The following is a 14,544-nucleotide window of genomic DNA, read 5'->3' on the forward strand; positions in this document are numbered from 1 at the left end:
ATTTCCATGTGCTGCATCATCAGAGTTCAGGCTCATGGAAGCAGAGTCCAGCTGGATGTCTGTAGGCCCCTAGAGGACTGGGGTTAGAAAAGGCTGACAACAAAGGTCAAGCTACAAACATTGCTCAGAGTAGAATGAAAATGCTGGAAGACAGAAAGGGAATAATTGCACCTGACAAGCTAACTAATAGGGGAAGAAACTGGAAAAGAGAAAGCCAGAACATAAAAAAAGAACATGAAAGAGTCTTCCCTGCATGGCACTGAAAGAAACGTTACAAATGCAATATGGAAACATGCACAGACCCAACTAATAATCAGTGTCAGGAACACTGGAAGACTGTCAGGAGTTTGCAGCCAGCAGTGGCTGGCACAAAGTAGAATATGCAATGAGTGGCACAGCATAGCAGTGCAGGAAGAAGATGTCAGCAGTGAGGAGGTACCACAGGATCCAGGGTGCTCTGTCTGTCAGTCTGGAAAATCAGACACATAGGAATGGTCTCTGACTGGGAACTGGTGGAACTTGTGCAGATGATACACTGAAAAATGATGCTAAGGTAAGTGATGTATAAAATAAAATAAAATAAAATAAATAATAAAATAATAAAATAATAAAATAAATGGGATGAGGAAACCAGTCACATAGGGTTTGGTGGGGTAAGATTTATTACAAGACTTAAAAATTAAACTTGAAATGCAGTAGCTTAAGCAGGTTATAAATCCCAGGAAGAAAAGTATAAGAGGTTTAATAAGTGTCCTGTGGTTTGGGCTGTATGTACCTTAAAACAAATGCAAAGGCTTCCTGGAACTGCCCTTTTGAGGGTATGGGAAAATCAACCCCAAACAGAAAATTCTGCTTTTCAGATCTGATGGCAGCAATTTATGAATCCACAACGTTTTTGTAATTATGATAATGAATGCAAAGGAAGATTAACTTCCTGGTAGTACTGGAACTTAGTTATAAATAATTAACATAATTTAAAAGTGTTTAATTCAGTGCTTATGTTAATTGAAATTATCATAATCAGAATACAGAAAGAGCCTATTAAATGTGTGACCTCACTGCTAACAGTAGGATAAGAGAATGTCTCATTCTGTTGTTTTCTAATCTAAGGGAACTAAGTAGGTGTGTGGAACAGAAACATTTTGTCTTTCATCTGACAGACAGAGGGGAGTGGATGCTTCCTGAAAAATGTGTATCTTTAGAGTATTTGGCAAAAGAGTGTCTGTCCCCTTGGAGAAAGCTGGTCCAGGACTTTTTTCAACTAGGAAAAATAAGGAGGACACCATCATGGCCCAAACCTGACCAGCAAAGAAGGGAGGCAGTGGTAGGAACCGAACCTGGACAGTCACAATAATTGATGAAGGCATGGAGGGGTTTGAGAAGGTTTCTCCTAGCAAGGTTATCTGGTCTGAGACCTTGTTTATGTGGAAACTAAGGGAAAATGAGGAAATAAGAAACAAAACATACCAAGACATAGACACATAACAAGAACCAAAGCTTGCCACTCACACTGCTGGACTATCAAGCAACCACAGGTGGGAATTCCAGGAAGACCAACCTGGACTTTCCAAGTAATAAGATTGTAAACCAAAGGGATTCTGAACTGGGAGGGGTTCAGGAACTGGTAGAGCCATGGAGATGCATGAGGAGATGTGCAAGGGAAGCTGGAGCAGAGGAGTACAAACAAGAGAGTAGACAGAAAAGGGTATAAAAAGATCAGTAACATGTAAAACAGGGCTAGTCAGTGAACTTGTCTGGCTGAACCCTGCACCTAACACTATGTTTTGTCCTATCATCTTATATCTTCATATAAAACTTTTATCAGCTTTCTCTCTGCATAATATGGATGTGTGCTGCAAGGACTAAGTGTGAGCTACTGGGGAAGAGAAGGTTTCTGGAAGATCTCATAGTAACCTTGATTACCTGGAGGGGGCCTGCAAGAAAGCTGGGAAGAGACTTTTACAGGAACATGAACAGTTAAGATGGGGGGGGGGGCTTAGGGGGCAGTTCTAAGCTGAAAGAGGGTAGATTTAGATTACATTAGATATTAGGAAGAAAATTTTTCCTGTGAGGGTGCTGAGACACTGGCACAGGCTGTCCAGTGTCCAGGGAAATCATGGATGCCCCAGCCCTGGAAGTGTTCAAGGCTGGGTTGGATGGGGCTTGGAGCAACCTGCTCTAGTGGGAGGTGTCCCTGCCAATGGCAGGGGGGTTGGACCTGGATGATCTTAAGGTCTCTTCCAACCCAAAGCATACTATGATTCCGTGTATCTGTGAGTGAAAACTGGTTCCAGCTACTGGAGTCAGACTGGGGGATGTAGGTTCCCCGAGCTTCTGCAGTCAGCTTCTGAAGTGAGTGGTTGAAATGCGTGCTGAGGTATTTAACCCCCAGCCACCGAGGCAGAAGTGGCTTGTGTTCCCAAAACCACTGCTCAGGTCATGTGAGTGAGGGGCTCCACACTGGTGACTCGTGTGGGACCACCAGCCTGTGTGTCTGGTACGGTACCAGTTGGGATGGGGCAAGTGTCTGCATCTTCCCTAGTCCTGGTGTGGTTGTGTGTTCATTGGAAAAGTTCAAGCTGGACAAAGTGATAAGCAGGAGGACTTGGGTCCACTCTGGGTTATCAGGTGGGCAATGGATACATGCTTGTATGCCCTTGGAGAACTGCAAATGTGGGGTGCATGAGGGACAAGCTTTGTATATTTGCAGTGAGCAAATAGCAGGCAAATAGGGGAACCATGGGATGGGTAAGGGGGGCTGGGATTTGGGCAGGGGTTCCAGGGAAGAGGGGCTGTGCCATTGCTCAAAGGATTTGCAAATGCATGTATGAACCTCGAGTGCTCTGTGTGTGTGTGCCAACACCAGTCACCTCCTGCCAGCTGAAGAGAGCAGGGGGCCTGGCTGTCTGTGCTTATCATGGAATAATTCTGATTGGAAAAGACCCTTAGGATCATCAAGTCCAACCATTAACCTAACAGCTGAATCCAGTGCTAAATCATAGCCTTAAGCACCACATCAACATGTCTTTTAAAATACCTCCAGGGATAGTGAGTCAACTCCCTGAGCATCCTGCTCTAGTGTTTGATAACCCTTTCAGTGAAGAAGTTTCTTCTAATATCCGATCTAAACCTCTCCTCAAGCAACTTGAGGCTATTTCCTCTCATTCTACCACTTGTCACTAGGGAGAAAAGCCCAAAGCTCACTTCACTAAAGCCTCATTTCAGGTCATTATAGAGAACAATAAAATTTCTTTGAGCCCAGTTCCCTCATATGCTCCTCATAAGACTTGTGCTCCAGACCCTTCACCAGCTTTACTGGACTTGCTGGACTTGCTCCAGCACCTAAATGTTCTTCTTGTAGTGAGGGGCACAGAAATTAACACTATTTGAGGTACAAGCACATCAGTGCCAAGTGCAGGGGGCAATCATTTCCATGTGCTGCTGGCCACACTACAGCTGATACAAGCTAGGATGTTGTTGGTCTTCTTGGCCACCTGGGCACACTGCTGGCTCATATTCATCCCCTGCAGAACAACACCCCCTAGTCCTTTTCCAATGGTCACTTTCCAGACACTCTTCCCCAAGCCCATAGCATTGCTGGGGCTGTAGTGACCCAAGTGCAGGGTTATTATGTTGTCTGTGAATCCTGTAAGTATTGGTGCTGTTGAAGGCATCACCATGTCTGTGGCAATCTGTGTGTCCATGTCTGCATCTCTGGGATTCATGTGCAGCTTTGTTGCTGGTTGAATCTAAAAGCATGAAAGCAGCAGCTGCATCCCTCCACCTGGGCACCACAGGCCAAGCAGGAGGGACCTGGTCTGGAGGAGGTGGCCATGAACATAATAACATCACTTAGCATGTAGAAATATTTTTTGTAACTTAGAACATGAAACTGGGCAATTTCTCAGAAAGAAGGTACCCAAAGCTATAAAGTTTTAATATGAGATAGAGGAATATTGACAGCTTAGACTGTGATTTGGAATTTTTTTTTTTTCCAAAAGCAGGTAGACCCAATATATACTAGTCCTGTTAGGAAACAAATTAGTCCTACTATAGCGAAAAATAAAGACCACAAAAAAGCCTAGAGAAAGCACTTTTCAGGTTTTAAGAACTGAAGCTTTAGTTAATAAAAAAAAAAATAAATTGCAAATTTAAAGAAAAAAATGTAATTTATATGGAACAAGACAATATGTCCCAGCTTTGTCCCCGAAGAAGAGAATCTGTAGGGATTTATGGACACACTGAACTCTAGAGAACAAATAAATATTAAGCCTTTGCAAAGAGGAACAGAACAAAGCCAAGCCAGCACAACTCTATTGTAAACCTAGACAAGGATTTACAAACCTAAATTTTAATAAAATACCACCACACAGAATACTCTTGATACTTAACTAAGCTGCCAACAGATGGTTCAAGAGGTGTTCCTATGCAGTACTATTGCAGAAAATATAGCACATGTTTTTAGGGAACTAGAGAGAGCTAGAATGTAATAATGAAGAAACTAAAACTATGCACCCATGATAATTCTGGCCAAATCTATTGCAAAAGAAGTATTAATTCTTCCATCTCCCCGAATACAACTGTAAATCTGATCTGCAGTATCAGGGAACTCAGCATCTTGTAGTAAATATTTCCAAGAGCATCTGATGAATCTGTAACTGGAAAAAAATAATGCAGAGAATAGCCTAGTATATGTAAATGTGATTTAAAAGAATTATTCAGTCTCAAAGAAGCAAGGAATACATTTGCAAAGAGCACAGCAAAAAAACAAGACATTGTAGCAAGTCATTAAGGCTATTGCCACTGAATGGCTTGGGAATTGCATGGCAAATTCATATTAGCAATTCAAATTGGAGCTTTCCTAACTGATGACACACTGTTTAAACACAACAGAGTACAAAAATGGGCATGCTTCAAAAACCTACATGAACACTATGCTGATATAAAAGAGTGCAAATGCAGAACAAAAAAAATCTCTTGTACTAGTCAGAAATGAAAGTGGAGATGAAGAAACTGCAAAGGCAGGATCTTGTAGAGACAGGCATCCCTACTGCTATCCCCAAAAATGCTGGAATGTGCTCTGCAGTTGGGTTTGCACTCCTAAAACAGAGGGAGAATTGGGTCAACAGGTGATCAACCAGTTCCTAAAAGATATTTTGAGTGCAGTTAAAACACTGGGAAAAAGGATGTGTTTTGTAAGTACCTTAAGAAATGGTTCTATTTGGGGAATTTTCTGTAGGGAAAAAAGATATAATGATTGCAGTACTGCCTCTCCAAGAGCTGCCCAGTCAATCCTGATTTGAGTAGAGCCAGAAAGACTCAGAAAAGCTGGCTCTGTCACTCTCCTAACACAATACAGTTGTAATAAACCCATCTACTGGTTCTCCTGTTTAAAACTTCTGAATTAAAAATCTTGAGACCAGGTGAGGAGATGTAGGGGCAGTCAGCAGGTCACAATCAATCCTGAATTTCTGGTTGCTCAGATTCACAGGGGGGCTGGAGACAAAGGACCATTCCTATTATAATGGACTGTGGAAGAATACTATGGCCATAATCAGTTGTGTCTTGGGATAAAGTATATGGGAAGAAAACTAGATCTTCTTCTCCAAACACTACAGGAGGACAGCAGATCCACCCCATAGGAAAGTACACCCCTTGGGGGCTAGCTACTGTGTGTCAAAAAAGCCACATAGGCTGAAAATCACTTGCCATGAATTTCCTGAAAACATGTACCCATTTCAGGCATGACAGCACCACAAAGCAGAGCTGAGAAGGGGAGTTGCAAAAGGCCACTGCCCCCAACCCACAGCATTCCTTCAGCAGCCACAAATCCAAAGATGAATCCCTCTGAAATCTTCAGACCCTCCTTGCTGGTTTTCCTCTAGGACTTTTTCCACATCAAAGAGCTGGCTGACCAGCAGAGAAACAAAACCACAAAACAAACACCTCTCCTCTTTCTAATTCAACACTGCAAAAAAGCCAGACAGTGAGAGGGGTCAGGTTCCCATCTGGGAGTCTGCTGTGTTTTTCTCTATCCCTCAGCCGCATGATTCACCCTCTGAGATGGCAGGAGCAAGGACAACACACCAAGAGTTTAAAATGCCATCTCTCATGCACAGTAGTAGCAGTAAAACAAACTCAATAAAGAGCTTTTTAACAGCTGTTGCCCTTTTTCATAGAAATATTACAGGTTACTTATCTCAACAGCTTGTAAGAGCTTTCTACACTACTTAACAATCATCCTTTTCCACTGTAGGACTGCTCCCCTGCATATGCTGTCAAGTCTGTTCTCCAGTCATTTTAAAATGGTTCAGTGGTAAAGTCCAACACTTGTGACAAACCTCCTTAGAAGAATTGTTTCCCCCCCTGACATCCTAACTCATTACATCTCCACTTATGTGAATCATCTCCCTTGGACCATCCCAGTAATACTCAATGACGTCAGTTGACTATGAGGACAATTTTTAAGGAAATTACATTCAAGCATTGGCACATTCCTCAATGTGTACACTTTTGTTCTACTTACATCCTGCCCAGGAGGTCCCTGTGGTCCAGGAATACCAGGTAGACCTCGGGGACCCTGGTAGGGAGAGAAGAGTCAAACCCAATCACGTGTACAGTACTTATGAGGTGCTTCTTAGCTGAAGAGAAAAAATCCTCAACCCAATAGCTATTGGGAACAAAATTAACTACCAGTTCAACAACTAGGAGAGAGTTTATTAAGAAAGAAATAAATCTCACGTTGTGCTATCACAGTATCAGTCATTTCTGTGCCTCAAGGGACTTTCTTTGCATCACCAGAGTGAAGTCTCACAGATCTTGATTGGAAAATAATGATGTCTCTTTTTAGGGGGCAATTTTATGAACAGGGAGAAAATATGAGTGAGCACAGGACTGCAGAGAAGAAAAGAAGGTCCTCAGTACCAAGCTAGTACACTGCCTAGGACTGGCTGTTGTGCTGGAAATTCATGCCAGTGTATATTGAGACCACAGTACACAGGTATTTGTCTCACACTAATGGACTGCATCCTTATAAAATTTCATGTGTACTAAATGTATTTGGTCAACACCAAAATGCAAGGTTTTCTGTAAGATTCAAGAAAAATGCTTTAAAATGATGTATTTTAAACCTTTGAGGCCTTGGCTATAAGGATCAGCAGCGTACCTTGAGTTACATGCCTTGAAATACTTTTTTCTTTTTTTTAAAAAATTGAATCATTCTTTCTTTTGTAGGAATATTGACAGGTAAGGTAAAAGTTGTCATCATGCCAAGAGTCTCAATCAGCTCTTTCTCACAACTCAATATAGCAGAGAAGCAGCTGGTAATGTGCAAGTCTGCTTTGGAGCATCAGCTACCCTGGGACCCTGCCACCCTTGGGCTAAAAGAAACTAATTAAACATGCCTTCATGAAATCAGAAAGTGAAAAAATGAATGTGATTGTCCCCTTCCCATAAAATCTGGGTGTAGTTAGAAAGACATACTGTACCAAGGATCCTTTGTCTCCTGGGGGTCCCACAGGGCCCTGCAAAGAGAGAAGACGCAACAATCAAAACATTTAAAATTAACAAACACACACACACTCTCCTTGGCTGAACAAGGTGGGTCCTGAAGTACCAAAATAACAAAAGTTGGGCAAGGAAGGGTGAGGAAAATCAGAAAGTCTGACAGCCTGCTCACACAGAAATTTTCAGAGTGTGTAATATAGCAGGATGTTTAGGTGAAGGATCAAAGGCAGAGAAAAAAGAAATACAAGTGGATCACAAAGGATAAAATGTGAGGGGAAAAAAAAAAAGCACAAAAGGGTTCAGAGAGGTCAGCTGTGTGCTAACAGGATGCTTGTCTGACTGAGCCCTGTGTTTTGTCACCACAGTCATAGAATCATAGAATGGCCCAAGTTGGAAGGGACCCATGAGAACAGTTGAGTCCAATTCCCTGCTCCTTACAGGGCTTCCTAAAACTCAACCATATGCTCACTGTCAACATGAGCATTGTCCAGATGCTCCTGGTGCTCTAACAGGTTTGGTACCATGACCACTTCCCTGGGGAGCCTGTTCCAGTGACTGACCACCTTCTCAGAGAAGAACCTTTTTGCTGGTCACCAAAGAGAGAAGATCAGAACCTCCCCCTCTGCTGCAAACCTATGATGAGATCACCCTCAATCTTCTCTTCTTCAAGATGAACAAAACAAGTGATCCCAGCCATGGGCCTTGCCCTCAAGATCTTTCACCAACTTGGTTGCCCTCTCCAGGACATACTCTAACAGTTTGATGTTTTCTTCCTACTGAGGCACCCAAAACTTTACACAGCACTCAAGGTGGGACTGGATCAATGTAGAGTGAGACAACCCCTTCCCTTGCCCAGATTAAGGATGCTTGATGTACCCCAGGACACAGAGCACACTGCTGACTCCTTTTCAACTTGCCATCAACCCAAATGCTCAGATCTTTTCCATGGGGCTGCTATCCAGTCTCTCATTCCCCAGTTTGTATGTATAACCAGGATTATTCTGTCCCAGGTGGAGCTGAATTTCACACAGCTGGTGATTGCCCAGATTTCTGATCTATGCAGATCTCTCTGTAAGGTCTCTTTACCTTTGAGGGAGTCCACTATCACCTCAGAGTTTAGTATCATTGGCAAACTAACTTAGGGACCATAAATTCCTGCATTCAGATCATTTGTAAGAACATTAAAGAGCACTGGCCCAAAAACTGAGCCCGGGGGAGCCCCACTGGTTAACCGTCCATAAGCATGATGTTGCCCCACTTACTATATTTTCATTAAAGCCAATCTGTAACACTCCTCAGCATGGGTAAGCCCTTAAAACTGAGCCCATGTGGTTGCATTTCAGTAAGATTTAAGCCAAATGAACTTCTGAGTAGAAAAGGTCTGGGTGCCAGGAACTGTGTTGCAAGGCTCTGAACCCAAGGGGCTCACTCACAGGTTCAGGTGCCAGCAATGGGAGGACACTGGGGAGCAGAGGCCTGGGTACTGTGCAGATCAAGACCATCTGCTGGAAAGATCCATTTTTCATGTATATATTCCACTAGTGGTCTTCAGACCTCATTGGTGGGATCAAAGCATCCTTGCCCATGTGTCTGAGAGTGCTTTTTAGGTTCACATGAGTGCTGACAATGGCACTGTCCTCTGTGTATGTACATGTTTTTCCTGGCTCACTGGGGACATCCCAGATGATTGGAAGTTGGCGAATGTCACGCCAATCCACAAAAAGGGCCGGAAAGAGGACCCAGGAAACTACAGGCCCGTCAGCCTGACCTCAGTGCCTGGCAGGGTCATGGAACAGATCATCCTCGGTGCAATCACACAGCACCTGCAGGATGGGCAAGGGATCAGACCCAGCCAGCACGGTTTTAGGAAGGGCAGGTCATGCCTGACCAACCTGATCTCCTTTTATGATCAGGTGACCCGACTGGTGGATGAGGGGAGGGCTGTGGATGTGGTCTACCTAGACTTCAGCAAAGCCTTTGACACCGTCTCCCACAGCATCCTCCTGAAAAAACTGTCAGCCCGCAGCTTGGACAGGAGCACCCTGTGCTGGGTTAGGAACTGGCTGGAGGGCCGGGCCCAGAGAGTGGTGCTGAACGGGGCTGCATCCAGTTGGCGGCCGGTCACTAGTGGTGTCCCCCAGGGATCAGTGTTGGGCCCAGTTCTGTTCAACATCTTCATTGATGATTTAGATGAGGGGATTGAGTCCATCATCAGCAAATTCGCAGACGACACTAAGCTGGGGGGGAGTGTTGATCAACTAGAAGGCAGGAGGGCTCTGCAGAGGGACCTGGACAGACTAGAGAGTTGGGCTGATTCCAACGGGATGAGATTTAACACGGCCAAGTGCCGGGTCCTGCACTTTGGCCACAACAACCCCATGCAGCGTTACAGGCTGGGGACAGAGTGGCTGGAGAGCAGCCAGGCAGAAAAGGACCTGGGAGTCTGGATCGACAAGAAGCTGAACATGAGCCAGCAGTGTGCCCAGGTGGCCAAGAAAGCCAATGGTATCCTGGCCTGTATCCGGAACAGCATTGCCAGCAGGTCCAAGGAAGTGATTCTGCCCCTGTACTCAGCCCTCGTGAGGCCACACCTTGAGTACTGTGTCCAGTTCTGGGCCCCCCAGTTCAGGAAGGATATCGAGGTTCTGGAGCAGGTCCAAAGAAGGGCAACCAGGCTGGTGAAGGGACTCGAGCATAGACCCTACGAGGAGAGGCTGAGAGAACTGGGGTTGTTCAGCCTAAAGAAGAGGCGGCTCAGGGGAGACCTTATCGCTCTCTACAACTACCTGAAAGGAGGGTGTAGCCAGGTGGGGGTTGGGCTCTTTTACCAAACAACTTTCAACAAGACAAGAGGGCATGGACTTAAGTTGTGCCAGGGGAAGTTTAGGTTAGATATTAGAAAGAATTTCTTTACGGAAAGAGTGATCCGTCATTGGAATGGGCTGCCCAGGGAAGTGGTGGATTCTCCGTCCCTGGAGATATTTAAAAAAAGACTGGATGTGGTACTCAGTGCCATGGTCTAGCAACCGCAACGGTGGTTCAAGGGTTGGACTCGATGATCTCTGAGGTCCCTTCCAACCCAGCCAATTCTATGATTCTATGATTCTATGTTTATGTGTGTGCATGGCATATGCATATGCCCACTGGCAATAAGTGCTCAGCCTCACTACTGGATGGACCTGAGGGCACATAACCACAGCACCTTCTCATCTGTTGGCATGGGACAAGACAATTCCCCAAAATCCTGAAGACCAGCATATTCAGCTACCTCCAACACAAGGAAGAACACCCCACAGGACCAGTGTGCTCTTTAAATGAGGTCAAAAAAGGTAATCCAGTGGGTTTGCATATACCTTCATTTGGAGGTATAACTTTAAAAGGTGCAGCTGAGTAGCATGAGCTACTATAAGGTAGTATATACCTACTTCTATAGGAATACCACAGAAGTGATGCAGTTCCTATATCAAGCATGGATGAGTCTATCTGGTATTCCAAACACACCCAAAACAAGGCTTGATCTCACATCTCTGGGGCTGTGTTTGAATAAATTGGCTCACACTGTGACTCCTCTCTCTTTGGTATCTATTTCAGGCACAATAATTCACCATTCCTCATACCATCCTCCATACAAGATACCTTAATATTCTGCCCAGGCAAAGGCTAAATACACAATTCTGAACCCACAGTTACATAAACAGGGCAAGGCAGAGCAAGAGCAAAACCCTGTTACTTATGCAGCACATGTATCCATTAGGCAACTTCAGCATAAACATGGAAATTCACTCTATTTCTCCAAGCAGTCCCCTCTTCTGCTTCTGGTTCAGTTGAGAAATACTCCACTAATAGTTTATGGCTCAGTGTTATGTAAATAGTAAATACTTCAGCAAATAAAGTAAAAAAATCTTCATCTATATATATATATGTCTTATGCAGGGAGCAAAGCCTGAGAGAGGGTAAGGGCACAGGAAAAAATAGGGTGAGGAAGGACTCAAATTAAACAGTTGTCAGCTCTTAGCTCTGAAGCTGAAAGTATTATACACACAATTTTGTGGCGTTGCTAAAAAGGGTATAAGCTGACACCTTTAATTCAGCACATAATATGTATGCACTGAAGAAGCTCCACTGTCTTCTCTATTTTTTTTTCTGTCAGACTCAGTTTTTGTGAAAGCCTGGTGGATTCAAGGTTATTCAGGGTTTCTTTCAAATTTCAGAATCTCTACACTGGAACTAAGGTTATGATGAATCTACTGTGAAGAAAACCATCATAACAGTTGGTAAAAAAAGTATTCAGTGAAGTAGGTAAATAAATAAAAATTAATTTGGAACAGTGTAGTATGGAGGTGGCTGCTCATCCTGACAATGGTCAAACAATAAAATAAATTTCAGGTATGAGATGAGTGATGTCAACATTTGAATTCAAATTCTTAGCCATTTGTGTTCATGGAGATGCAGAATCTAAAGTGCAAGTGAAGAATAACTTTGTCATCTGTATGTCAGTATGCAGAAGTAAACTCATCTATCCCTGTACTGAATCTTTGAAGAGTAATTAAAAACTAGCCACAGCCTAGTGTCTTTCAAACAAGCCAGGTACTAACTTACTATTTTCATTTAAAATTTAATTCTAATGATGAAACATTAAGAAAAGCAAGAACACCACTGCTCCTTGGATAAACCATAACAAATAACACCCAGCAAATCTTCAGTCATCAATAACTCCATGAGGATCACAAAAGCTATGATAGTCACCATGCTTTACCTTAGTAAAAATTCAGCATGGTAAAAGCAAATATTAAGTGGAGACACAGCTCAGAAAGCTGGATTTGTCAACCACTACTGCACAACAATATGACTCATCATTTCAAGGTAATTTCCTGTACTAATCCTGTACTACAACTGGAAACTTGTATCTAGATTACCAGAGCGTGAAAACATCGACTGTGTTTGGCACAGTGTGGTGGCACTTACAGGAGATGCAAAAAGAATGCAGGGTCTCAGGTGTCCTCTAGCAATTACAGCTAGGAAAGAATTTTGTGTCCTAAACTTATTTCAGTTGGAAATTCAGTGTACATTTGGAGGACTCTGAGCAGGGCTACAGACAGAGCCCTCCCAAATCCCCCTCATCTCAAGAGGAGCTGAAAGCTGCTGTGATTGCAGAAATCAGACCCTGTCCTGGGCTATATGGACACCCAGTAAAGGGAGGGGATTCTCCCCCTCTATTCTGCTCTTGTGAGACCCCACCTGGAGTTCTGTGTCCAGTTCTGGAGTCCTCAGCATAAGAAGGACACAGAGCTTCTGGAATGTCTCCCATGGAGAGCCACTAAAATGATCAGAGGGCTGGAGCACCTCTTCTATGAAAACAGGGGGAGGAAGTTGGGGTTGTTTAGCCTGGAGAAGAGGAGGCTCCAAGGTGACCTTATAGCAATGATCCAATATCTGAAGGGGTCCTACAAGAAAGCTGGGGCAGGGCTTTTTACATGGGTGTGTAGTGAGAGAACAAGGGGAGATGGTTTAAAAGTTGAAGATGGGAGATTTAAGTCAGACATTAGAATGAAAATTTTCACTATCAGGGTGGTGAGACACTGGCACAGGCTGCAGTGGATGCCCCATCCTGGGAAGTGTTCAAGACCGGGTTGGATGGGGCCTTGAGCAACTTGATCCAGTGCCAAGGGTGTCCCTGCCCATGGCAAGGGGATTGAACTAGATGACCTTTAATATCCTTTCCAACCCTATGGTTTTATGATTACAGGTACTGCAATGATCAGACCTCAGTGATATGAGAATCCAAACTTTCCAGAGCAAACTCACAGATAAACCATGTGGTCTACTGGTAAACAGGTAAGGACAGAGATAGATGAGGTCCAACAAAATATTTGTGGGATGTCACAGGGACAATGGCTCTCATGCAACTCAGTAATTTAAGCAATCTGATTTTGCATTTCTCTATCAGAGTGCTGACTATGTCACTGATGTAGGCAGGTGTGTCACACTTGTCCCTTCTAATAGAATAACAGCAAGGTTACATCTGCCCAGTAGACCAAACCTGCTGGCTCAGGACAGATGTCATTCACATCCACAGTCAATCTGTCAAGATGAGGCAGAAAAGTCAGGAGTATCAATGGTATCAGTGGTACCATCCAGTGGTGTAAATCACCCCCACAGCACTTCTCTGCCTTCCTCTGTCAGCTAAAACTGGATGCACCAAGAAAACCTCACTACAGATGTGTAGACATGGCAAACTCTGAGCCAGTTTATAGCTTTCATCTTCAGAGGGTAGAACATCCCACAAGCTCTTGGCCCATCTGTGTACAAGCAATGAATTCCCCAGGTGGTCATGGGTAGGTTTTCATCTTTTTCAGGTGCAGGAGGTGCTAGAGAAGGTCCAGCACAGAGCCACTGAGATGACTGGAGAACTGGAGCATCTGCCATATGAGAAAAGGCTGAGATCTGTATCTGTTCAGCCTGGGGAAGAGGAGACTGAGAGGGATCTCATCAGTGATTACAAGTATCTAAAGGAAGGTGTCAGGAGGATGGGACCAAACTCTTTTCATTTTTGTCCAATGACAGGACAAGGGGCAATGGTCACACATGGGAACATAGGAGGTTAAACTGAAACATAAAGAAATTGTTTACTGAAAGAGTAACAGGGCACTGGAGTAGGCTGCCCAGAGAGATGGTGGAGTCTGCATCTCTGGAGATGTTCAAACCCCACCTGGAATCCACCCTGTGAAACCTACTCTAGCTGAACCTGCTCTGGCAGAGGGGGTGGACTAGATGATCTCCAGAAGTTTTTTCCAACCCCTGACATTCCATGATTCTGTGATTTTGTGATTTTGCTACTTACAGGGGGTCCAGCCAGCCCAATTCCTGGCACACCTCTGTCCCCTGGCTGTCCAGGGAGGCCAGGAGCTCCCCTCTCACCCTGAAAAAGAGGAAGAAGTTAAAGGTTTCATGTGCTGGTGAGAAAACATGATGGAATATGTCAGCTTTTACAACAGGATAGAACACTGATACATGCTGGATCTGGCCCACAGAGGAATG

The 14,544-nt window shown here is 44.1% G+C and overlaps 1 protein-coding gene across 1 annotated transcript in view; it reads right to left on the reverse strand.

The window, feature by feature from the left end:
* Positions 1 to 14,544, reverse strand: part of COL22A1 (collagen type XXII alpha 1 chain) — a 208,414-nt gene that overhangs the window by 28,481 nt on the left and 165,389 nt on the right. Inside the window, exons 39-41 of the mRNA XM_030445839.1 lie at positions 14,348 to 14,425; positions 7,488 to 7,523; positions 6,527 to 6,580 (exon numbers count right to left, since the gene is read on the reverse strand). Of these exons, the coding sequence (XP_030301699.1) occupies positions 6,527 to 6,580; positions 7,488 to 7,523; positions 14,348 to 14,425 (168 nt within the window). The remainder of the gene's footprint in view (positions 1 to 6,526; positions 6,581 to 7,487; positions 7,524 to 14,347; positions 14,426 to 14,544) is intronic.

The sequence above is a fragment of the Calypte anna genome, chromosome 2 (assembly GCF_003957555.1).
Source record: "Calypte anna isolate BGI_N300 chromosome 2, bCalAnn1_v1.p, whole genome shotgun sequence".
Classification (NCBI taxonomy): domain Eukaryota; kingdom Metazoa; phylum Chordata; class Aves; order Apodiformes; family Trochilidae; genus Calypte; species Calypte anna.